Here is a 15,698-nt window from a genome sequence, read left to right on the forward strand (position 1 = left end):
TCAATTTAAAAGCCTTGTATGGAGATAAGTTATAAAGAGAGGTATTTTTATTTTTACAAGCAAATATAATAGCAGTCTGACTTATATGAGTAGATTAAAGTACTTTCGTTCAACATTGACTGTACAAGATGATCATGACAACAATAGTAATAACCATGACTGGATACCTGTAATAGATATGAAGACCTTTAGAGAAGCTTGCTTCAATGGTAATACATATACATGTATATATAACAGTAGCACTTATATATATATATTAGGCATACCAGACGAACCAGGTTTACGGTCAACGGCATGGAAAGTACTTTTAGGCTATTTACCACCAGATAAAAGAACTTGGGCAAGCATACTGAAGAGCCAAAGATTGAGCTATTATGTAAAAAACACAATCTATTATATAACAAATCAATCGATGACTCGAAACTGATGTACATATATAATCATAATCACTATTAGAATTGGGTAAAGGATTTACTCGAGGATCCAGCAGAAGAACCGCCCTCGGTCGATCATGTAAATATCCATACTTTATCTTTGACATCAAGATTTAATTTTATTATTTTAGCCTTTGAACGATCAACTGGGTTCCAAATGGGCGAGCTATTTTGAAGATAATACAACTTTAGAACAAATTGATAAGGACATCAGACGTACTTTACCAGATTTTGCATTCTTTCAGCTACATGTACCTTTAAACCCATTGAACCCATTATCCCCTCCTCCTCCCCCTGCTCAACAACAACAACAGCATACTATTGATGATGGAGATCCACTTTTAGGTAACGGAGTCATACTCGAAGAACCACACAATGAAAAGGACGGCAAAACACGACGATTTTCATTTGGTCTAAGAGGGAGACCAAGGTCATCCTCAACTGCATCCAAAAAGTCACTTAAACTCTCTACCATCTCGAGTCCTAATCCTGCAGCAACAGCAGGGACTACGTCAACACTAAACTCAGGAACAAGAGCAAGATCTAACTCGAAAAGCTCTGCACGTTCATTGTCATCCGGCATGCTCGAAACTGGAAATGAAATCATTTCGGCGCCTCGTAATATTGTACGCAAGTTATCCAGTGCATTCATAAAATCAAACCACTCAAGCAGCCTATTACCCAAATTCAGCAAGAAGCACTCATCCTCAACAGCATCAATTCAGCATTTAGAACCCATATGTCCTTATATTCCAACACGCAGGTCGTTATTTAAGCGCATAGCCCATTTACATGATGAAAGCGGTAATAGAGAACACGAGCAGCAATCAAAGCTGGGCGATGCATACATTCAGGACTATCATTGGGAAGTGATTGAGCGTATTTTGTTTATTTATGCCAAATTGAATCCAGGTGTGGGCTATGTGCAAGGCATGAACGAATTACTTGCGCCTATTTACTATGTATTTGCTGCAAAGGCGGCAGATGATGATTCCGAGTCACAAGCATATGCAGAAGCAGATGCCTTTTTCGTATTCACCACTCTCATGTCGGATGTCAGAGATCACTTTGTGCGATCTCTCGATTCAGACGCTTGTACAGGTATCAATGCAACCCTTTGGAGGATGAACCAACGATTGGCATGGTATGATAGGGCTCTATTTCGTGATTTACGGAAAAAGGATGTCAAGGAGCAATACTATGCATTCAGATGGATCACTGTCCTGTGTTCCCAAGAATGGGATCTGCCTGACGTAATACGGCTCTGGGATTCTGTATTAGCAGATAGAGCGATGCAGGAAGAAGATAAAGAACAGAACAGTCGATTTGAATTTTTACTAGACTTTTCTGTTGCCATGCTTGTGTAAGTGATAATATACTACCCCCTCCAAAATATAAATTAACTTTATGTAATAGCTGTATACGTCAGGAGCTTATGAATGGCGACTTTTCTGAAAATATGCGCATTTTACAGGTAATTCATATCTCACCTAAAAGAAAAGAAAAATCTTATCTTTCTTGTAGAATTATCCAATTGATGATTTACAAATTGTGTTGAATGCAGCAAACGCTATTCGAGAAGCACGATCGCAAGTAGCTGCATCGGGGAAAGTGATACCAGGAGTAGCCAACGATAAGAGAGGCAGTGGACTATTCAACGGTGACTGGAGCGATACATCTTCTATGTCATCCACTGGATCAATTCGACTGAAAAAATTAAAAGACACGACAGATTTGGCAAGGGCTAGTATAGACTCGTTACGTAAAGGATCCAAGGAATCATTAGACGAACTTTTTAGAAGAAGCCTTACTATTACGCGTCACAGCCTTGATGATTTTGAAAGAAAACGAGCATCAACGGGTGATATGATGTCGCGAAGCTTATCGCAAAAGTTTAGCTTTGCTAATAATTTAGCAGCCAAAGTAAAACGCACGGCATCTGTTCGCTCTGCCCAAATAGAAAATGAAGGACACAGGGATTGGGAGTATGGTCAATTGAATGAGAAGGATAATAGAGTCAATAGATCTAGTTCACTTCTCAACAGGTTTTCACAAATGGTCTCTAACAATCCAGTGGGGCCATATCGCCCACACCAAAGGTCAGTACAAGGGAAGCATGACACTCCACCTACGAATAATTTAAATAGTACAGCAAGGACCTACAAAGGCTACGTCTAAACTTTGCTTCCTATCTATTTATTCATGTTTATTTTGTACCATACACTTTTCTTTTTCTATACAACTATTAATAAAGCTGTAATGCGCCCGTACGTATTTCCATATCTTCTTTAATAGTGGTTTATTTAGCAGGTGATATTACAAGTTTTATTATTTCATAAATAAGGGAGAAGCTTAATGCTGTGACCATTGAATGGACTTCAAGTCAATACCTTCTTGAACCATTTCCCATAAAGGTGACATTTCTCTTAATCTATCAACATGTTGGTTGACCTTTTTAATTACAAATTCAATTTCTTCATCAGTTGTGAATCGTCCAATACCAAAACGAATAGAACTGTGTGCCATTTCATCATCTGCACCCAAAGCTCTCAAGACATAGGAAGGTTCAAGTGATGCAGAAGTACAAGCAGATCCAGAGGACAATGCAATATCCTTCAAAGCCATGATGAGTGATTCACCTTCGACATATGCAAATGATAGGTTGATACAACCAGGATAACTGTGCACAGGGTCACCGTTACGATAAACATGTTCAATCTTGGATGTAATTCCATCAATCAGTCGTTTAGACAGGTTAGATATTCTTTGGTGATCGTACTATGAATAGAATGAATAAACAATGATCATGTACACACATTTTATCCTTCAGAACCCCTGCACAATGGTCATCGTAAAAACATATTTTTACTCCATTGTAGCTTTTTCTTTATATATAATAAACGTGCCGCATACAAAGCACGGTTCATCACTAGGATATATCATTATCTATAGCTTACCTCCATCTCTTCTACAGCGATCTTACAGGCCTCGCCTAAACCAACAACAAGAGGATGAGGAAGGGTACCGCTTCTGATACCTCTTTCCTGTCCACCACCGCTCTGCACCGCCTCCAAACGAACTCTTGGTCTTCTACGAACATAAAGAGCACCGACGCCTTTAGGGCCGTATAATTTATGACCCGAAATACTCATCAAGTCAATGTTCATGGAATTCACATCCAGAGGAACCTTACCGGCAGCCTGTGCAGCATCAGTATGGAAGAAGACTTTTTTCGCCCTACACAATTTGCCAATCTCTTCAATGGGCTGGATAACACCAATTTCGTTATTAACGGTCATTATGGAGACAAGGGCGGTATCAGGACGGATGGCTTCCTCGAGTTTCTTCAAGTCGACAAGGCCATTGGATTGAACTGGCAAGTAGGTTACGTCAAAGCCTTCTTGCTGCAAAGATCTACAGGATTCCAAAATACATTTATGTTCCTATATTAAACGAATAAGCTCACTATTATGTGCTCCCTCGCCTATGCTTACAGTTTGGGTAGTGATGATATGTCTCTTTTTGTTCTTGTAGAATCTGGCAACACCCTTGATACTGATATTATTTGATTCAGTTGCACCAGAAGTAAAGATGATTTCTTTGGGGTCAGCATTAATCAATTTGGCCACATACTATGATAACAACGTTAGATAACCCTTTTTTCCTTTCAATATAATAAAAGTTGTACCTCTCTAGCCTTTTCAACGGCTTCTTCAGTTTCCCAACCATATTTATGAGTTCTTGAATGAGGGTTACCGTATAATTCAGTCATGTATGGAAGCATAGCATCTAGCACACGAGGATCCATAGGACTAGTAGCTTGCATATCAAGATAAATAGGTCGACCTTCATTTTTGACTGCTGTTTGTTCGAAACCTAATGAATCTATGGCAAGGCTATGTTTTAGCACAAAAATATAGCCCTTATCTCCTTATTTTACCTTCTGTTGGCTTAATGGCTTCTGCTTCCTGCTTGGTTGTCAATCCAGTAGAGAATAGACGATAAGTAGCAGGAATTGCTGTCCTTTTAGCTGTAGAGAAGCTTGCTCTTAGAACGGATTGTCTTAATGTTCTTCCCAACATGTTTATGCGTAGTAAACAAAAGAAGAAAAAATGTGAGAGAGGGAGGGGGAAAAAGTATCAGTGTGAGGAGCAATCTTGGTGACTGGGAATCTTCTTGACGAATAGCACAAAAGCTTTTTTATCAAATTTTGATTGGACGATCGTTTTTATAATCTGATTCGCGCTTTTGCGGAGCAAAACCGGTCTTTTTTTTCTCCGTAGAGCCGCCCTTGCTCTGCTGACAGTGGTGACAACATGTAGCACACCCTTTACAGCTGTCAATGATGAAGTGATAAGCCGTCAACAATAAAAATTGCAGTTTATCAAAGAATTCTTTCCGCTAAGTGTCCCCAAAAAGTTCTTTTGACTGGCTTAATCAACTCTTTTCAAGCGCTTGATAGTTTATCTTGTTTCATTCTTCACTCTTGATCCGAAAGGAAGTCTTTACGAATTGATATTATTTTGTATTGTTATACACTCGAATGTATTGTTAAAAGGCTTTATATTGTGTTTATTAAAACCATGTTTGCAAGCGAGGCAAAGAGAGGTAAAGCAGGATGAAAGATGCCTGCAGTTATGCTATCACAAAGCACACAGCAACATGAAAGAGGATATAAACTAAAAAGCTGGGCACCACGAGGTGTCTTGCACAGGACCAAAAAATTGATGTTGCGAGAATATAGTTCTTAAAGTGGGCACGTTATTGTTGATATGAAGTATCCATCGTTACCGTAGCTGCACAGCTTATCTTGGGATGAGACTAGACCTAGTAACCTTGGGATCCTCATACAACAAATTGAACTCGTCATACAAACGGTAAACCGAAACTTGATTGGCGGTCAACTGTCAAATGTCCTCAATGTTTACACAATACATGAGGACTGCTTTTGCAGTAGTTCTTCTCTTTATACAAGCCAAAACCATTCCACTGATGAGTTAAATTCGGGTGAATACGGGGATAGGAAGCTAAACCCAAGGATGTCCACAGGCCACAATGTACTTTTTAAATACTAGTGTTCATATGGGCCGGTGCATTGTCCATAACAAGGTAGTACTGATCTAACACATTTAGAATGATGATAAAATTGAAATAATGCCCTGTCATTACACTGACTTTACTGTTGTTATTCCTTTCTTTAAAAGAGCCAAGCTTGACGAGATGAGTCAAGATCAAGGTCTTGTTTTGGAAACCTTATTCTTTTTTGACCACGCTTTATCAACTACTTTTGTAGTCTAAATCAAAACATGTACTCATATATTTCTTTGATTTTCATAGGATTAATTTTATGCATATCTCGACAGTAAGGTTATAGTAACCTGTTTTTTTTATTTATTTATTTATTAATAAGTTGCTCTGTGAGATGCTCCATCACTTTATGCAAAAGCTACTAGTCTCATCAAGTCTTTTTTTCCCTTGTATCCAATTCTACGCATAATAAAAAAGAAAGAAAGAAAAGCTGTACCATCATTGACAAATCCTTGTTCTCTTTTTACTTAAAACATGATATTGACCGCAACATTCTCAAGGGAATATACATCATATCGTCATCTTGTCCTTTGTCTATGGTCTTTCGGAATCAGAACTTTCCCCGAGGACAATCATTCGATCAAGCTGTACACGTGACATCTAGTGGATTACACACACATACAACATCGGGCTTTGTATATATTGTTGTGTGTGTATCTAAACTTTGTCAGTTCATCTGGTGCAACATTTTTTTTATATATATATTTCTCTCTCTCTTTTTTTTTCTTTTCTTTTCTTCTTTTCCTTTTTGCATAAAGAGAAATCAAAAGACCACTGTCACTACTCTCTCTCTATTTCTTTCTTTCTTTCTCGTTTTGTACATAGCATCACCTTGATTCACTATATATGGTAACCTATACCTTTGTTTAATATGACAAGATCTAATGCATTATAGATTAACAAATATAATGAATAACCAGGACACCGCAGCAATAATAGCCTTAGAAAAGAATACAACCATGTTTGAACTTGTCGGTGTTCATGGTAGAATAACACTGGACAACGTCTATCTCAATGGTTTACATGCACTTCGACGTTTACATCTACGTAATCTCTCCAATCGACCCATTTCAATTAAAATGCGCTCTAACTTACGAAATCAAATCGCCTTTCAACTTGAAAACGAGAATATTTCCAATCTTTCCGATTTCTCTGCAACTACAAATACAGTCGATTGGTCTCGGCAAGATCATCCTTTTAATCAACTCTTCAATTATATCAACCATATTGATCAGATTGAACTCAAACCTAACGAGACTAGACCATTTATACTCGCATTTTTACCAGAAGATACAAGTGATTATAATACCATCTTGGATGAAGAGGATTCACATACATTCAACATATTCAACGTCACTGGAAGTATATTCTTTTTCGGTTATTATCTTGATACGATGTCACCTTCATTGGATGATCATAAGGATGTGTTGTCTACTTCGACCTTAGCCGACTATCAAGTCTCTGTCAAATTTAGAGCAAGTGTATGTCAATCTGCATTATGGACAGACATCACACAAACCGGACTTAACTTTGATGATTGCGTGCTAGGAGAGACATATTATAAGGACTTTACTATCCATAATCGATCAGAAATCGACCTCTTTTGGCTACTCAACATATCTGATTTAGTTGCTTACTCAAATTACTCACTCCAATTCATTGATGTCCTCACAGGTGATCCAATACATAATTCATATACGTCACTCGCAAGTTATGCAACAAGACAAATTCGTGTCATTTTTATGCCAAAAGAAGTAGGCGAATTTAATTATGATTTGCAACTGGAAAATGCAAATGACTCTCGAAATGTCGTACAAACCAAAGTGCACGCGACCGTGCGGTCTGTCTTGAGAAAAGAAACGTTGATTGTGAGTAGTGGTCAAGTCGTTGATTTTGGAGACTGTATATCGGGTACTTGGGCTGTTCAACAAATTGTATTGAACAATATCAGTGAAAGTCCTGTGGAAGTCAAGTTTATTCCAGAAGGTGCTGAAGTTATCTTTGATATCAAACAAGATACAGCTGCTGATGATACACAACCCGATAACACATCATCTACACCAACACCAGCGTCAAGGTTCATCAGGCGAAAGTTTAACAACAGTAACAATAGCAGTAATCGTACTGCGACGCCTACAACGCCTACTACAGCAACAACACCTGTTGCAGGATATAGTGAAGTGTCAGGTCAGAACAGTGAATTTAGCTCCAGGTCGACATCACCAACGCCATCTCGCACAGTCACTGAACCCGATAGCGTGCTTTCACCTGTGACCGAATTACCGCCTAGTGGTTCACGTGTCTACTTCCCTTCTCAGCCTACAATTGTCGAGGATTCTGATTCGGATTACGGTACAGTTGGAGAGATCAATGCCTTGTATACAGAAACAAGCTCTTGGAGTGATGGTATCAGTATTACTACCAATTCAACCACTATGGCCACTACTGCTGGTACTACTGCCAATGCTTCAAATGTAGCACAAGCAGTTCAAGGGGCAGCCGAGAACTACACTCGAATCGAAGATCTCGTAATTAAGCCAGGTACAGAGCGAACCATTCAAGTGTCTTATCGTCCACAAAAAGATGCGTCCATCAACGACTTTAATGCTGGCCAATTGATTCGAAGAAGCTTTAGAATCATGCTTGAGTATGGTACATTTCGATCTGCAGAACCTAAACAGCGAAAGGTGATTCAATGTAGAGCAAGAACATGTACTTCGTTTGTTGAAGTTATTCCTAAAGTGATTAATTTCGGCGATACTGACGTGGGCACACTGAAATCATTGCCCATCAAGATCTTTAACAGATCTGACATTGTGGCTCGAGTCGAACTGCAGTTCATCTCAAAGGTCCTAAATTGCCAACGAGGCGAAATTACGATACAGCCCAGGAGTTATGTCGAGCTTAAACTAGATTTGTACCCTCGTAAAGTCAACCCAGATTACCGTAAACAGATTACTTTGGTGAATTATCTAAACAAGGACAACGATCAGATCATTGAAGTTCACAGTACCAATATTGATAAGAACCGAGTGACATTTCATTCTCTGTTTTATCGTATCCTGACTGCAACTGGTGCTAACTTCTTGGATTTTGGGTCGATCGCTTTGAATTCGCCTGCGATTCGAACGTTCACGATTGAGAACATTCGAGACAAGCCATTGACTTTAGAGATTACAACATCACTACCTGGAGACATTGTTATTTATACAAGAAATAAGCAAAAGCCAGCCGAAGATGCTTTAACATCAGCTGCATCGTCGCCTCCAACCTCAAAGTTGCTGAATTCCATCACAGCAGAATCTATTGAAAAAGAAGAGAGCAGTAAAGATCAATCAGAAATACAAGCAGAGATGAATGAAGGTAACGATGCATTTACGCTTAAATACAAAAATTACAGTGTACCTAACCTCTCTTCCCGTTCAGTCACTCCTCGAAGGCGTTCTAAACCGTCCCCGGAATCCTTCAGTAGTCGTCGTATTACGTCCAATACAAAAGCCAAGCTCTCGGATGATACAAATGTTTTACAGCAAAAAGCGATCAGTGACAATAATAAGCATTCTTTGGCGTCCAAGAAGATACAAGCCTGCATTCAGCAGCTTAAAATGGATCAGGTTCATTTATCTACTGCCTACCTTGATTTAGCTTTACCTCCCATAAAGGCAAAGAAGAGAAGAATCATTCAGATTGACCCAAATACGCCTTTGCTCAAGAATACGCGCCATGGCCGATTGATCAGCATTGCCAACGGAAAAGACATGGCGCCTGAAACTATAGAGCTTCTTAAACGGAGTCGATTAGTTCAACATCGACAAAACTCTAACGGCTCCTCACCATCGAGCTCAGCATCGTCAACACCCTCTACTAAGAAGCTGACTGTTACAACAGGTAAGAGGGATGTTGCTTCTGTCAAGATTTTGGACAACATTGGACGTCACGATAGTTTTGGGACGAGAAGTGCTAAAACGAAGCGGTCTTTGGGGATTACTGCTGCTCGATACAAGTCAAGGAAAAATCTGGATTGGTCTGATATCGCTGGCAAGTCTCGAGTTCCATTTGAGGACCTTATTTCTGTACTTGAGCATGGATCTAAGGCGGCTCCACCTCTGTTTCCAAAACAAGCTGCAGAAGAACAGTTTGTTCGTTATCAATTGGCTTGGAGACGTGAGCTAAACCGGTTGATTGAAAAAAAGATTTTGGTGCCTACATCTGTTGTCTGCGTGGATCCTAAGCAAGAGGAGGAAGTGGTTGTTGTCATGACACCAGCAAGCGCTACAAAACCACACATACAGTCTGCACCTAAGAAACAAGATGCCCGCGTCTTTTTGAGGCTTTTGGAGTTTGATCGTAACATTGAGCAAACTGAATTTGAAAATCTGCTTGATCTGGATAATGCTGATATACCTGTTCGTGAAGTCATACTACGTTCTCAGCTATGTCGATCAGTCATGGACTTGGGTCAAAAGAACATTAATTTCGGCTTGGTGGAACGAAATGAACGGCATACCAAAACCATAGTGCTTCATAACCGGAGTGAGACGCCATTGCTGTACGCCATCCGTAAGTCAGGGTCTATTGCTTCGGGTGATATCGAACTGGATGCCGGTCGATATGGTGTCGTAAGGGCTTATGGTAAACGGGAGGTAGAATTTATCTTTGAACCCACATTACCTGGCCCCTTTATGGAGAAGCTGATTGTAGAAAACATTAGGGACAGAACGAACGACCAGGTGTTGCTGTTGAAAGCTCAAGTGCGAAAACCTTCTACATTCTTGATCAAGTCTTTGGAGATAACGTTTGGTGATTGTCTAATAGACCAAACATGTCCTCGCTCAGAATCAATTGTCCTGACCAACACGAACAAGCAATCACGTATGTTTGAAGTTCGCGTGGATCCAAATGAAGTAGACTTTGGCCACTTTTATGGTGAATTTGACTTTGATGTCAAGGATGATGAAACCAATACAATATCAAAAGAAGCAGAAGAAGAGATTGAAAATTTGGAGCAGAAACTCAAAATTGCTAAACGTAAGGCTCAGCCGGATAAAGTTAAAAAGTATCTGCGCAAGTTGGCAAAGTTGAAAAACTTGGATCAAGCGGATTCAAAGTCTGCTCCAGCTACTGGAGCAAAGGACACTGCATTACCTGATACACCTCTCGGTTCTTCATCATCAAGTAGTTCATTAGCGTTAACAAATGCTGCAAAGGAAGGTGGTGCTGTGTTTAAAAAGACGGCAGAGAGCGTTGTATTTCCATTGGATGCCCATGCCACCAAGACAGTCCGGGTATCATTCAAACCTGTGCCAAGACCTCTGCATACTTCTGATATACCTACAAAAAGCCAACCTATATCTATCAAGGGACGTATCCTGGTTCATGAATACAAAAACACAGATGTCTGCAAAAGTGTTGTCTATACTGCCAATGTGTTTGCAGATGAAGCTTTGTTTGTCGATGCTTTAACAAAGGATAATGGTGACGGCAGCTCCAAAGCTGAAAGTACCCCTGTCTCCGGTACGGTCAGTATTGTTACTACACCAGTGCGTTCTCTTTCAGAATCTCCATTTGTTGAAGGAAATATCCCCGAAATGAAGGAGGAGGGACAGAGAGAAAACGAGGATTATTTGAAGCTAGAGCGCGATTTCTTTGACAGTGGTCGTATCGAGATTGATCAAAAAGCAGTGTTCTATGTCCGTATGGCGAATGAATCTGATGAACCTGTTGGTTTTGAAATTATTGGCGATCCCAAGGATGATGTCTTCCAGTTTGAAGTTGTTCAAGATGGTGGAGGAATGATATTGAAGCCACACGAAACAAGAAAGGTGTCTTATTCATTAAAACCTAGCAAGATAGGGAAACATCAGTACACGTTCTCTATTAGAAACAAGCGTACACATGCCCTTCAATCGTTTACTACGCAATGCCTTGTCCATTACTCAAGTTACCTTGATTTCCCTTCACTTAATGATGAATCTAACGGTGTCCTCGACTTGGGCTTCTCCTATGTTGATCCCGGTTCCAAGTATTCTCAAGTCACGCCTTTACTGGTGGAAAATACGTCTGGAAGGGATATATATATAACCTGTCAAAGTAACTTGGCACATCAAGTGTTAATTTTTATGGACGAAGCTGGTGAACGTGGTCTTGTTGATATGATGCCTTTGAAGCGCGGTGGTATGACCACTGTTTGGGTTGCAGTTCAACCTAATCTCTTAACAGGCTATCTTGGTAATAACTCTGCGGATGAGTGCCGTGAGCTGATTGGAGGTATCAAATTCTTTATTCATGAAAAGGATGAAAGAAACCAAGACGAAATGCTTCTTATGCTGACTCAAACCGTAAAATTCACTTCTATCATCGGACAATCGCATCTGGAAGTGTCAGATCGAGTGATTAACCTCGGCTATACTGACTTGCTCGACAAGGACTTTTATGGTGCGTTTACTATCACCAATAAATCTGGACAGTTACCTCTGGATTATGAAGTTGAATGCGCAACAGGAAATATTGAATTGGATAGACGTGGTGGTACGCTAAATGGATGGCTAAGCACGAAGCAAAGAGGAGGCATCGACATGGGTATTAGTACTAATGGCAAGACACAGCACGGTACTAACTTGGAGCTAGACAGTTCAGGCTATGGAAGCCGCCGGTGCTCTTATGATGATATGGCTGCTGTCACGTCGTCCTTAACTCAGATCACTTTCCGTGTCAATGCCTACCAGTACGGCTTATTGACAGAGAAACTTATTGTCACCAATAAGAGAAACAGTCAAGAAGTCTTTGAGATAGACGTTCGCTTATTTGTGGACTGCAAGAAATTAGATGCATGGGCACTTCCTTCCAAGAAGCTGCTGCATAGTACCCTTTTGACAAACCATCAACATGGTACTGCTGATGATCAAACGGAACATCTTGAAGCGGATCCTCTACCAATGATTAAATGGGAAAGCATTTATGTACGCCCTTTGCTTCATGATGAAGACCACCAGAAACCAGCTTTACAACTCTTAGATCTACCAGAACAGGATATTATGAAGCACTATGTACGTGAGCTTGATATTGCTAATACATCTGGGCAACCTATGCATCTTGTGGTACTGAGTGATCTTGACATTGCTGCTGGTTGGATAGTAGATGAGGACAAAGTGAAAACTATCGCAGTGAAGCACAAGAATCCTGTCTTTAACCAAAGAAGTGGTCAATTCGCTCTACAGCCTGGCCAAAGGGTACGTGTTCGCATCAACAGTCCTTCTGCTGATAAGCTAAATGATGATGGACGTTCCTTGGCACTTCAAGGAAAAAGTGGGCCATTGAAAGGTATGATGATGTTATATGACGCACGCCAGAGTCTTGAAGTACTTGCACTTGAACTGGAAGCCTTGTTCTGTGTCTCTCGAACTGAAATATCCGTTGACCACATCAATTTGGGTAAAATTGGTCATAGCACATCCTACAAGCCAGTCCGCTTTGAATTTCAAATACACAATCTATCTGACGTTCCTGCCACCTACGATATCCACAGCCCTTCGTTTGTTAAATTTACACCACTCGATAGAAACGGAGTTGCGCTAAAACAGAAAACATTCTATATACCCTCACGAAAGACGCAACGTGTCGAAGGCTTGCTTATACCAAAGGAAATGCCTGACCAATCATCTGGTCTTCATCACATAGACATTAATATTGAAAACCTGCGAAACAACTCCAACATTATGAATTTACAACTGAAAGCGCTCATGACTGTATTTGAATTACGGTTTGAAAGATTATCAAGCAGTGGTGACCTCGTTTTGCCTACTCTTCATCATCCAATCATGCTACCAAATACAACCTGTGATAATTGGTTTATTATTCACAACAAGACAGAAGATGATCTTCGTTTTGAAATTGGCGCTGATATTGAATCAGAGCTGAAAGATTATGTATCCCTTGATGTGCTATCACGTTATACCAATTCTCCTCTCAGAGGTGATATCGCTATTGGTCCTTTAGGAAGTATAGAAGTACGTGTGAGAGCATCACCAAACGAATCCTCTCGGTTACCCCAAAATCGTCCAGAGTTTACTGATCCAGCAGGTATTGTTCTAGCCAAGCTTTGGGTGACAACTCGTCCAGCTGAAGAAGATCTTGATGGGTACGATATTGATGACGGAAGAGTAAAAGAGACGATCTTGGTTCGTTGTGTTTTGGAAGAAAGAGGGACATTTACTTTACAAGAAGAAAGACTTGACTTCAAGTTAGTGACATACTATCAAGAAAATGAAGAAGGGTCGAACCTTACAGACTCAGCATGTATGCCTGACAGTTTACCGTTGACAATTATCAATCATGCAACCAAGGTGCCACTACGGTTTCAAGTGACGGTTGAAGGCCCAGCTGAGTTTCCAGCACATGAGCTTGTCCAAATAAATGGTATAGATGAAGAGGGCAAAGGCATAGTCAATCCTGATGATCGTTTGACTCTCTCAGTTGCCATTTCCAACCATAAAGAAAGCGTACCTGGTCAATTAAAGATTCATGTAGATGACTTGGATGCTTTAGGAGTCTCCCGACAAACTGTTTTTATGTACGTGACAGAAATTGTTTGGGATCTCTAAATCAATATAATAATAATAAAACTTAATACATTGCGTCAATCACTTTTTTCTAGATGCATTAAATATCTATTTTATTCTTATCCAATGACTTTTGTGTAAATACAGTATGATACATGACCAAAACGACGCGAGTAGAAGAGAAAGAGAAAAAAAGTGAAAGAAGAGGGGGGAAGATGTGTGTTTTACTTTCGTGCAAAAGTCACCTTCATATATTGCTCCGGGCCCAAAGGATGTCCCGATAGTTCTGCTCTGGCAACTGCAGATTGAATCTCATTTTCATATTCAACAAATGCAATTGACTTCTTGGCTGGAATCATACGCACTTCTCTGAATCCTGGATAGCGTTGGAACAAGTCAATAAGTTGCTGTTGAGTAATAGTTTCTGGTAAATTCTGCAAGAACAAAATGTTGTTTGGAGGCAAGTATTCGTCTGGAATATGAGCAGTTGGATTATAGTTTGAACCTTTGCCTGGAATAAATAAATAAAAAAAGAGTGAGTAAAGGAGCCTTAGTGAATAAAAAAAAAAAAAAACTAACCTCTGGATTTACTGGCTGCTTTACCAGCCTTGAACGTAGGCTTATGAGATCCAGGAAGTGGCGATTTCCATAATTCCTCTTTTTTAGCAAGTCTTGTTTTATAATGTGTCTCATAATCACCATCTTTTTTTGCATGTACATCAGATTTATGACGAGCATATTGAACGACCATTGGTTTATCATAGAGAACAAAGTGTTGTAATTCTTTAATTGCTTTAGCTGCACATTCTTCATCAGGATATGCGATGAAAGCTTGTCCACGCATACGAATATTTCTGTGAGCCACGACATCCAACACTTCTCCAAACTGCTTAAACAACGTGCGTAGAGAATTCTTCAAGACTACAAGAGCATGTTAATAAGCGGAAAAAAATTTTTATGCTTTCAATTACCATCCAACTTCACTTTCTCGTTCAAATTACTAACATAAACTGTACGATTAGGTGTTGTATTTAAAGGCTGTTTGTCAATAGGGATGCCGTTTTGAGTCTTTGGCTGAGGTGCAGGTGGTACCGCGTTGGCAAATGGCGCTGGTGAAGGAGCGGGTACAGCTGGTCCAGGAAATGAACCTGGAGGTGGAGCATTGGGAAATCCGGGTGCACCTGGAGGAAAGTTGGGAGGTGGCCTAACAAAGCCTGCCGGTGGTAATGGTCCTGGTGGTGGTGGTTGAACTGGAGGTTGAGACATGATTATAAGAAAAAAAAGAAACACGAAAGTTCAAAGGCAAGTGCAGAAATAATTATTATTTTTTTTTCTCAGCTCTTTCTTTGTCTCTCTTTCTTTATCTCTCTTTCTTTTTCTCTCTTTCTTTATCTCTCTTTCTTTATCTCTCTTTCTTTATCTCTCTTTCTTTCTCTTTCTTTCTCTCTCTCTTCTTTAACGAGTGAAACGTTTGAGGATACATAGAATTTATATCTGATTTGAGTCCAGTTGCTTTTGAATAAGATTATTCTCTCTTTTTTTTTATATACAAGAGGGGTATATTTGATATGAACATGTATGCAAAACAGGTCTATTGCTATATCAACAATATTAAATG

General features: G+C 39.8%; 4 protein-coding genes across 4 annotated transcripts; 2 read left to right on the forward strand and 2 right to left on the reverse strand.

Moving 5' to 3' along the window:
* Positions 1 to 85: 85 nt before the first annotated feature.
* Positions 86 to 2,612, forward strand: RHIMIDRAFT_250534 (RabGAP/TBC; the record flags this gene model as incomplete). The annotated part of the gene is made up of 6 exons (XM_023610731.1): positions 86 to 209; positions 261 to 376; positions 457 to 513; positions 566 to 1,797; positions 1,851 to 1,908; positions 1,959 to 2,612. 6 exons carry the CDS (start codon positions 86 to 88, stop codon positions 2,610 to 2,612), a joined length of 2,241 nt encoding a protein of 746 aa, XP_023467021.1.
* An 87-nt stretch (positions 2,613 to 2,699) lies between these two features.
* On the reverse strand, positions 2,700 to 4,554 carry RHIMIDRAFT_118495 (cysteine desulfurylase). The gene is made up of 5 exons (XM_023605364.1): positions 4,375 to 4,554; positions 4,123 to 4,310; positions 3,929 to 4,066; positions 3,392 to 3,877; positions 2,700 to 3,212 (listed from the first exon to the last, which is right to left on the reverse strand). Exons 1-5 carry the CDS (start codon positions 4,514 to 4,516, stop codon positions 2,787 to 2,789), a joined length of 1,380 nt encoding a protein of 459 aa, XP_023467022.1. The 5' UTR covers positions 4,517 to 4,554; the 3' UTR covers positions 2,700 to 2,786.
* Positions 4,555 to 6,283: 1,729 nt separating this feature from the next.
* On the forward strand, positions 6,284 to 14,163 carry RHIMIDRAFT_118517 (uncharacterized protein). The gene is made up of 3 exons (XM_023605365.1): positions 6,284 to 6,371; positions 6,418 to 8,885; positions 8,949 to 14,163. The coding sequence occupies exons 2-3, from the start codon at positions 6,431 to 6,433 to the stop codon at positions 14,120 to 14,122; spliced, it is 7,629 nt and encodes a 2,542-aa protein (XP_023467023.1). The 5' UTR covers positions 6,284 to 6,371; positions 6,418 to 6,430; the 3' UTR covers positions 14,123 to 14,163.
* Positions 14,164 to 14,304: 141 nt separating this feature from the next.
* On the reverse strand, positions 14,305 to 15,346 carry RHIMIDRAFT_201226 (RNA-binding domain-containing protein; the record flags this gene model as incomplete). Its single annotated transcript, XM_023606518.1, has 3 exons — positions 14,305 to 14,591; positions 14,672 to 15,001; positions 15,052 to 15,346. The coding sequence occupies 3 exons, from the start codon at positions 15,344 to 15,346 to the stop codon at positions 14,305 to 14,307; spliced, it is 912 nt and encodes a 303-aa protein (XP_023467024.1).
* Between the last annotated feature and the right edge of the window lie 352 nt (positions 15,347 to 15,698).

Source organism: Rhizopus microsporus (genome assembly GCF_002708625.1).
Source record: "Rhizopus microsporus ATCC 52813 unplaced genomic scaffold scaffold_6, whole genome shotgun sequence".
Lineage (NCBI taxonomy): Eukaryota > Fungi > Mucoromycota > Mucoromycetes > Mucorales > Rhizopodaceae > Rhizopus > Rhizopus microsporus.